This window comes from Apteryx mantelli, chromosome 1, assembly GCF_036417845.1.
Source record: "Apteryx mantelli isolate bAptMan1 chromosome 1, bAptMan1.hap1, whole genome shotgun sequence".
Lineage (NCBI taxonomy): Eukaryota > Metazoa > Chordata > Aves > Apterygiformes > Apterygidae > Apteryx > Apteryx mantelli.
Window position 1 is genome coordinate 95,545,401 of NC_089978.1, and position 9,296 is coordinate 95,554,696.

At 39.8% G+C, this 9,296-nt stretch overlaps 1 protein-coding gene across 2 annotated transcripts; it reads right to left on the minus strand.

The window, feature by feature from the left end:
- Positions 1-402: 402 nt before the first annotated feature.
- DYNLT3 (dynein light chain Tctex-type 3) lies at positions 403-8,535 on the minus strand. 2 transcript variants are annotated; one of them, XM_067297632.1, is made up of 5 exons: positions 8,456-8,535; positions 6,954-6,995; positions 4,916-5,039; positions 3,866-3,943; positions 403-2,617 (listed from the first exon to the last, which is right to left on the minus strand). In XM_067297632.1, exons 1-5 carry the CDS (start codon positions 8,483-8,485, stop codon positions 2,541-2,543), a joined length of 351 nt encoding a protein of 116 aa, XP_067153733.1. In that variant the 5' UTR covers positions 8,486-8,535; the 3' UTR covers positions 403-2,540. The 2 variants fall into 2 exon arrangements, with proteins under 2 accessions (XP_067153733.1, XP_067153740.1); XM_067297639.1 differs by lacking the exon at positions 403-2,617 and adding an exon at positions 2,733-2,906.
- Positions 8,536-9,296: the final 761 nt, after the last annotated feature.

The window sequence follows — 9,296 nt, forward strand, 5'->3', positions numbered from 1 at the left end:
AAGTAATAGTGTTCAAAACTCATTTTGAGAGTTAATTATAAGTGGCTCTTTGTACCCAGAGAGGATGGGGAATGAAAAGATGGGAAAGAAAGAAGTTAACTTGGCTATGATGTGGTATACAAATACTTTTCCCAGAGTTTCCTAATAACCTTTCTAGAGTAACAAAAACTTTAACATGCATGATCAAGACAAGCAATAAGAGCAGTAGGTCTGAGTAGAAAACAGGTGCGAGAAGCTAATCCAAGCCTGGGAATTGACCTTTGACAAGTCTCACCTCTAAAACATACACACAATTTTAATAAATTTCCCACACTCTCACTATTGCATACAAGTAAAGTAAGAGAAATGTTGTTTTCAGTTGCTGTTTATATTGATCGAGCAGGCAAGAGGCAAAAACACAACTAAGGCAAATCTTTATTTATTTTTTTTTGGTAGAAAGAAAAATGAAGCAACATTATAATTAAGCAGTATATTCTTGGTTTCTAGTGAAAGGTCTTTTGCACTGGAACCTTCGCCAAGCCTAATGAGAGCAATAATCTTACTCAGTGCATTTTATTTTCAAGTAAAGCAAAAATACTAAATGAGATTGTAAACAGCTATTTGGAATAATAATCCTTCTGTCCATGCCACCTGAAGGCCTATTAAATGAGGATAACAGTCATCACTATATTTTTACTCACGCACATCTTACACAGTATCAGCAGTTCCCAAACCTTTTTCTGGTTGTCATTCCACCGAAGTTTGTTACCTTGTGCAATTCCAAACACAAGTGCAACTACTGCATTTTTGTTAGGTTCACAACTTGGATCTTAAATGTTGGCAGCTAGTTTGGAAACTGCTATCCTAACCCAAATAATACTAAATTGCTTTACTATATATCTGAAAGTCAGTACAACATGCAAATACATCTTCACACTACACCTGCTTGTTAGGCAAATGCAGTGTTACAGTGGCTTAACTTTACTTGCACTTAGGTAAAAGCTGAATTCTATTTGTCTGCAAAGCAACAGATTTTGAACAGTATTGTGAATTACATGTACACATGTTCTTTCTGTAGTCTTAGTACTAGCTATATACACAATTTGAGCAATGAAATGGTTTTTAGCTTGTTCTTTGCACAGGACACTTGCTACATGTCCTAATAGTCAGTTATCCAAAAAAGAATCAAAACTGTGTAATAGTGCTTTAATACTATTTGTTAAAATGCAAAACAGCCTTACAGTAGCTGTTAGGTAGTTACCAGTCTCTTCCAAAGACATGCACTAATCAAGAAAAAATTCTACCATCAAGCAGCATTTGATAAAACAACTTAATGTAGCTGCCACTTAGTGGCAGCAATCATTTAGGCATTTTTGGTATTGATATAACTTTATCATATAATTTGTGCATTAATTGACAAAAAGGTAGGCCCCAATCCAGCAAATACTTATGCACGTGCAAATACATTTTTTCCATGTGGAATATTTTAAGTTGAGACTAATCAGATGAGTGAAGGTAAGAACTTGCATAAATGTTTGTAGGATGGGAACTCTTAGTGCTTACAACTTTTCATAGGACTAAAATTCAACTCTAGACTTTGAGAATATAGGAAATACTCCTATAAAGAGTAGACATGTTGTTTTAAGATAAATGCTTTCAAGGTAACAAGAGCATCTAGAAATGTGCGTGCCTTCTCTCTGAACTTATTTCTTCTTGGAGAAGTATGGGTCCAGTCTTATTCCTCTAACTCCTGGGTACTCTCTTTTGTTTCATGAGGAATCAATAAAGTGCTCATCACAAATTCCATAGTCATGGAATAAAATCAAATTTAAGTACCTTTATAATGTCTTTAAAAGTATAAATTATGGATTAAATGCTATTATCCGACCCCCAACATGTTTCCCTGAATTACTAACAAATACAATGTTTTTCATTCTGAAGAAAAATCAGAATTCTTGTTAGGGCTAAGTATATTTCATATTTGCCGTAGTGAAGTTATTTTGTGCCTCAGGTGGAAAAGCTTAAAAGTATTTCATTTCAATGTAAAAGTTCATGCTCAACTGAAATGTGATGCTTATGTAGTATCACAAGCATCAACATTCAATATGCAATTTAACTTTGTTTAGTCAAACACAAAGTACTGATATTGTTTACAATGTATCCACTCTGAATTGTATTCATCATTTGTTCCCAGCTCACCATAATCCTGAGATCTTGCTTGCCCTTTCACCTTTCCTTTGATTAGAAGTTTGTTGCTTTGATATAAATTGTATTGATCTTTGTGGCATCTTCTCATTAACATCACATCTGAATATTTAAATTATTTAAATTACAAAAACTATATGTATAAATATATGGGGAGTTTTTGCTAGCATTCAGATAATTAACCTATAAGAACTGGCTGAGACTGTATGCTCTCTGTAGAGAACTTCTATATGATATACCTCCTCATTAAAAAAAAAAAAGTGGTTTAAATATTTAGTCATGTGTTTGGTAAATGATGGGTTTCGCTGTTTTGTTTTTAAAGGCTTCGGTGTTACTTATATTCATCTTCCAGTCAGTTACAGGATAATAGCAACTGCAAAAACATTGACAATGCAGTTCATTGTTCGGTTTTCCCATCTCACTGTGCAGGTTCCTAAAAGAGATTTTTATTACAAAATAAAAATAGAATCCCAGTATCTTTACTAAATTCATTTTATTTCAATGTAAATTATGTGAAATTAGTATGAAAATTTCAGCTGTTTTTTGAGGTAATTACTATTGTGTCATCTGGGCTAGAAACAGGTCAATTTCTCATCATGTTTTCATAAACTTGTACATTATTTACTAACAAATATGGTTCTTGTATGCCTAATCCAGGAAGAGAAGACTAGTTCAGTATCTCTTGAAAAGCTGGATTTGCAGAAACACCTGAGGATTTCCTACTGAAATTGGCAAGATAATCAGACCAAAAAAAAAAAAAAAAATCCACAGAAAAGTCTAGATCAAGTATATTCCAGTGCATTTACTTTCTTTAATTTCCCTCCTCAATTGTATCAATGTCTAAACAGACTCATATAATTTTTGGAAATCAATAAGGTCATTGTTTATTTTTATGAATATATCTGGAAACAAATTATCTTGATGCTTCATAAGCCAAGAACACACAAAGATAAGTAAACTACTTGTTCACATGAAATTCATTTTATTATTATTTTTTCAAACTTGGTTGACTTTCTAATACAATCCCTATTTTTAACTTATAACTTGGTGCCCTCTTCTGGAGAAAAAAAAAAATGTAGGAACCCCCCCCCCTCCCCCAACACCCCACACCTGGACAAGTTTAAGAATATTTTAATCTTATTTCCTCACAATACTGTGACACTGGGAAAAATGCATTTAGAAATTACTTAGATGCAAGTGAAGTGTATCCGAAGCCTACAAATTGAATGTTAATTCAGTTAAACACATGCTGTTAGTCAAACTATTACTATTTTCTACTAAGCTCTGTTCATCTTCAAAGTAGCACTGTCTCCTTTTAACAGACAAGTGGATGTGTTCAGGACTATGCATTTGCATATACTGCAGACAATATTTTACTGCCTCCGCAGTTGATCTGTGGTTACTGAAGAAGATTACATTTTTTGATTATTGTTTCACGATTAAAGCATTTCTGCTATTGCTTCTTATAATTTAAAAAGCAGTCTCTCTTATGCCTGCTTAAGACTTGTTATCAACAAAATCGTTCAGTTCTGGACAGTTTTGCTGGGATTATAAAGCATCTAATTCTGGAAGCTACTGCTTCTATAATTACTCTTCCAAAATATTCAACAGAACTATTACAACTGAGCAACAGGTAGCATTTCTTTTACTACAACTCATTAATTTGAGTGAGGAAACTTACCATCAGTTGTGGTATCCCAGAAGCAAGAGCTTGCTGTGTGGAGACCAGCTCCACTCCTCTGCATCACTGCACAGGTTACTGAAGGATACAGTCATAAAATCAGAGCTTTCATTATTAAAACAAAAGAGGTGAATCATTCAGAATTTCAGAACTAAAGCTTGCATTATGATTTCAAATGGCTGAGAAGAGGCATTCAGCTAAGTCAAAACCATTTTTGACTAACCCCCTATCCCATTTTCCTCAGGAACTTGGCGTTCATCTCAAATATCTTTATTCACATAAAGACAACAGCTTTAACATAATGCTTGCTAATAGGATTATGTTTTTTATCTTCTAAGCTACTTAGATATGGCTTGTGACTTGTGCATCTTGGAACTGGATTACAGGTACTGTTCTCACGGCTGCAACAGAAATCATGCTCGAGAGCCATTTCACAAGAGTATTGGCGTAACGCTCTCTGAAACCACACTCTAGTGAGGTACAGCATTTATAGACTGTCCTACAACTGCTGTAAAACCAGTGACAATCTGAATTCAAGACTTTCAAAACAGAACGGTGTGCAAATGCAGGGACCAAAGTGGGTTAAATTTGTACTTATTTCTATTTTCCTTCCACAGACATGCCTGTATGTATGTATGAATAATGGGGCATGACCTATATTACAGGACTGACAATGTTTTAAATGCCTGTATTTATATGAAACGCAATCCTACTAAAATTATTTTTAGATAAACAATCTATTTCCTGAACTTATACCAAAAAAATGGCATAGATGTTTGGAGGTTGCTTACAGTCAAGAGAGACTGAATGACGTCATCTTCGGGCTAAGTGTGCTATTGACACAAAGTAAAACTCCCATGGTTTTACTGTAGGTATTACTTAAAATCTATATTACAGAAGAGTTCAGGTCTTAATTCATTATCCGCTCCACTTTGTTTATAATTTAGAGATTTAAAATTCTCTATTCAATAGATCACTGCATTAAAACGAACCTTTCAGCAATTATTTACTGTGATTGTATAGAGCAGAAGTATGGATACTTGTACTTACCAATGTACTTGTATGTTTTTCCTAGTTTCACCAAATGTGTCAGCGACTGTTCTACGATAGCTGCAGTCCATTGGTTGACTTTGTTGTGGTTATAATCTGCTTTGCCCAAAACACCTTCTATGCACTAAAACAGAGTAAAAAAAAAAAAAACATAATAAATATGAAATACTTAAAAATGCAGAGATTTAAAATGTGTCACATTATCTGGGAAAATTTATCTGGCAATTGGATCACTTTAAATCACTTCGGTTCATCACGTATCAGTTGCTGAACGGGAAGTAAAACAAGCCTTCTTGGAAGCTTATTTTCACTACATATTTACCACATTACTAGACAGAGGTAAGTAAGGCTATGACTTAAAATTTCTTGTAGGAAAGACCTTAGCCACATGTTTTAAGTACCAAGTTAAATAAACGGGTCCATTTACCAATGCAGATGTCCCATTGTCCTCTTATTCTTAATGACTGCCTGTGTCAGCTGGGCTTTCAGAAGCCACTGTGATGGAAATTGTACTTTATTCAATAATGCAGACTTGGGCTGGCTGACCTTCCTGGGTCTGTGAGCAATATACCAAAATCTTCAAATAGACAGAGCCACAATAGTGAAACATGTACCTCAGCCAAGGGATGAGAAAGATATGAGAGCAAGAGATATGCAAGGGTCATATCTGGCAGCATGAGAAACACCTGAACTGCTTGAAAATTGCATATTCTCCCACAGCTGTATATATATAGGCCAACCCTTGCATAAGCTTAGAATAGTCAAACAACTGAAAGCCTTATAGCTATAACTCCTAAGCTGCATCCTCTACCCCTAAAGAAACTCAGAATCATGTGCTGGTGGGAACTGTATTTCTCAATGTTAAACAACAAAGAAATGCATACCTGGAAAAGGTAAATAAAATGAAACTATATTCTTCTCTAATTCAATAATATAAAACCTCTGCACTAACGACCCACCGACAGGCTGCATAAGAGATTTGTGCCCTAGATCTTAAAAAGCCCAATTAATTCTGATCACAATGTATAATGCTGGACAGAGGAGACAATAGGAACAAACATTCTTAAAACAGACTAGAAGATAACTGAAGGACAACAGTTCTTAGGAGATTCTTTGTGCCTTCCAGAAATGTATCTAACACTAGAACTCTTCACCTTCAGTTAAGCTTTAAAGCAGAGGGAGAAATACTTGGCTTTACTCCCAGGGTCAGATGTAAAAATAAAGAGAACTGTCATACAGTATTCGGCCTTTCAAGGCAGGGATAGTTATAAAAAGCTGAATGAACTGACATCTAAGACCTCGCTGCTGTGTACTGGAACAGCTCTAAAAGCACAGTTCTTTCCTTTCTTGACAGGGCATGCAGGAAAGGACATGCAGAGTCCCTACAGAAATTCCTTTACAAAACTGATATTTCCCTGCAAAATCTCACAAGCTCTGTGTCACAGGCTCTTTAATCACTTTCTGGTTACTAGGCATTTAACTTAGACTATCAGGCTATTCGTTTTAAGCCTGCTCTTTCTGTGTAAAAATTAATCTTTAAAAACATTGAAAGATTCACTGGAGCTCAGGTAGTCCAATCTCTCGCTCAAGGCACAGGTAACTTCAAAGTTTGATCAGGTTGCTGAAGACCTTGTCCACTGAATTTTTTTAAATTTCTAAGGATGGAGACTCTACAAGCTCTCTCAGCTATCTGTTCCAGCTGTTAACTACTCTCCAGCTAGATAAGGAAAAAAATTCACAATGAATTTCCCTTGCAGCCTGTGACTGTTGCCCCTGGTCATTCCACTGTAATGCAGATTTTGGCTCTCTCCCCTCTGGAACCCCTCCTCCTCTTTAGGTCAAGGAAGACAGCAATTAGATGACGCTTCAAAGCAGTTCCAGACGAAACTTTGTTTCTGCTTCATATAAATAGTAACTTATATTTCATATAAATTCGACTGAGTTTGCTCTGGGATGGTTAATGGAAATAACTGTTTTCACTATAGTTCAAGGCAAGGTAAAGATCTTCTTTGAAATACTACCGCTAGGTAAAACCTACCTCCTTAACTATGTTGTGGGCTTCATCAGCATTGAAGATCATCTGTAATAAAATTTAAATTAAATTTAACTATTTTTATTTCTGATAGAAAAGTAAACACATAATGCAGTTTTACTCCAAATAACATGCAATGATCAGGCCCTGTGTCTGACTACTTGTCTTGTATAGACTGCAAGCCTACTTTTAAAATCTTACTTTTTTTCAGCACCAGAGATATGTTGTTTAGTGCCCCTTTGCTAGTTACCTTTGAGTGGGTCCAAAAAGCTTAGGCCTCAGCATGCTTGGAAACAGGCTCAATTTGCATTTTCCATAAAGATTAAATTCTGCCTCTGTGTATGCCTTTCATCAGAATATTCTCCCAGAGACAAAACGCTGAATGGCAAATCTTTCCTCTGGTTTTTAATCCTGCTTTTGATTGGAGCCACAGGCTTATTAACCTTTGGGTTAAATCTTACTGCCAAATAATAAGTTAAGGTTTTGCAGTCCTAATATCAAAAAGACTGTGTTTAATATTCATTAGCCTACCCAGGTAGCTCCCGAGTACAGACAAAGCTAGCAGTTTTAATGCATCCCATTTTCCATGCATTCCTACTAAGCAGTTTTCAGCTTGGCTTCCAAAGGAAGCATGGCAGGTGCAATTGTGCCGTCTGCTCCTTCTTACCCACCAATTTCAAACACACGGGCAAGGGCGGAAATCTCAAGGGCAATTATTTTCCTGTGAGCTTTGTCATGAAAATCGGTGGCTGGAGACCCGAACTCGGGCCCCGCGGGGAGGGAAAGGCTGGCTTATTCGTTCTGGCTGGCAACGGTCAGCGCCAGACTGAGCCCAGGACTTGCTTTTTTTTTTCCCCCAGGGGTGATATAAGAAAAATGGCCGAAAGCTGACAGTATTGCAGTAAGCAACAGCATCCCCCTCCACACAGTGCAATTAAAGTATCTTTGACTTTCCTCTGTGTAACTTTAACAAATGCGTCTTCTGCCTGCCGGAATTGCAACAGGCAGCTTAACAGGCAAAACCGCAAGCCTACAGAGGCCAGCGCCTAAAACCTGACCCGCACAAAGAAACCCCGTCTGCGCACCGCAGCAAAGGTGCTGCGCCGGCCGCCCGCCTGCTCGGTGCGCCAGCCGCAGGGCCGAGGGGCGGATCAAAACTGCCGAGGAACGGGGCAGCTCGGGCACAACCCCATTCTGCAGCCAAAGCCCAACGTAAGGCTGAGCGCCTGAGGCGGGCTGCGCGCCTGCAGCGCGGGTTTCCCACCTGCGGCTGGCAAAGCTTTGGCAACTTGTCACCGGCGAAGGCTGCCCTTTGCCGGGAGGTGGAAAAGGCGGCTGTGAGCGCTTCCTCGCAGCTTTCCCCGCCGCCGGGAAGAGGCGGCTGCGGCCCCGCCGCCGCCGTCCAGCCCAGTCCAGTCCAGCCCAGCCCGGCGCCGGGCCCCGGCCGCGCAACGGCCGCGGCGGGGGAGGAGGGCGGCGGCGGCCGAGCCGGGCCGGGCGGCTCCTACCTCGTCGTTGTGGGGGTGAAACTCCTCCATGGCCCCGGCGCGGGCGGTGGCAGCGGCGGCGGCTCTTCCGGGAGCGGCGGCGGCAGCGGCTCGGAGACCTGCGCGGCTCCGCCTCGCTCGGGGAGGGGGGCGGTGGCGCCGCGGGAGCCGCCCGCCCTCCCGCCGGCCGGGGGCGCCCGCGCCGCGGCGGCGGCGGCTCCGCGCCCGGGGGCCGCCGGCGAGGGCGGCCCGGCCTGGCTGAGGCGGCGCCGCTGCTCGGGCGGCGTGTGGGGGAGGCAGGGAGGGAGGCCTCGTCGGTATCCTTTAATCACCTGTGGCGTTTCACAGCACTTTTTTAACTTAAGTTGAAATTAGAGGAATCGCTGCCTACAGGCACAGTGCAACCGTGATGGCCATAAATTCAAATACTCAAAATGGCAGGGTAATGCTCCCTGTGTTGTACCCTACTGGAAGTGTGGCTCCTCCTGTCTTTAAGAGTACAGTTATCAGTGGGAAATTTTCCTTTCTGTTGGACAATATTTCATTTTTGCTTTATAATTGCCAGCTTTCTGGAATTCTGAGACAAACCTGCTCCATGTTCTGACCTGGTATTTACAGTCTTGCTATAAAGGCGGTGAAATACTTACTCATAACCTTGCCAGGGATATAGATGTGAATGTGTGTGCATGTCTGTGTGTATATATATATATAATATATATATTTTATATATATATAAAATATATACATCTTCTTTGTTGGAGATACAGAAGTTCCATCTGAGGAGCAGTAAAACCCCTGCTCTTCCCCCCCCCCCCCTTTTTTTCCTGTTTCTGGATGAATGTGTCAATTATCTGACAGTGTT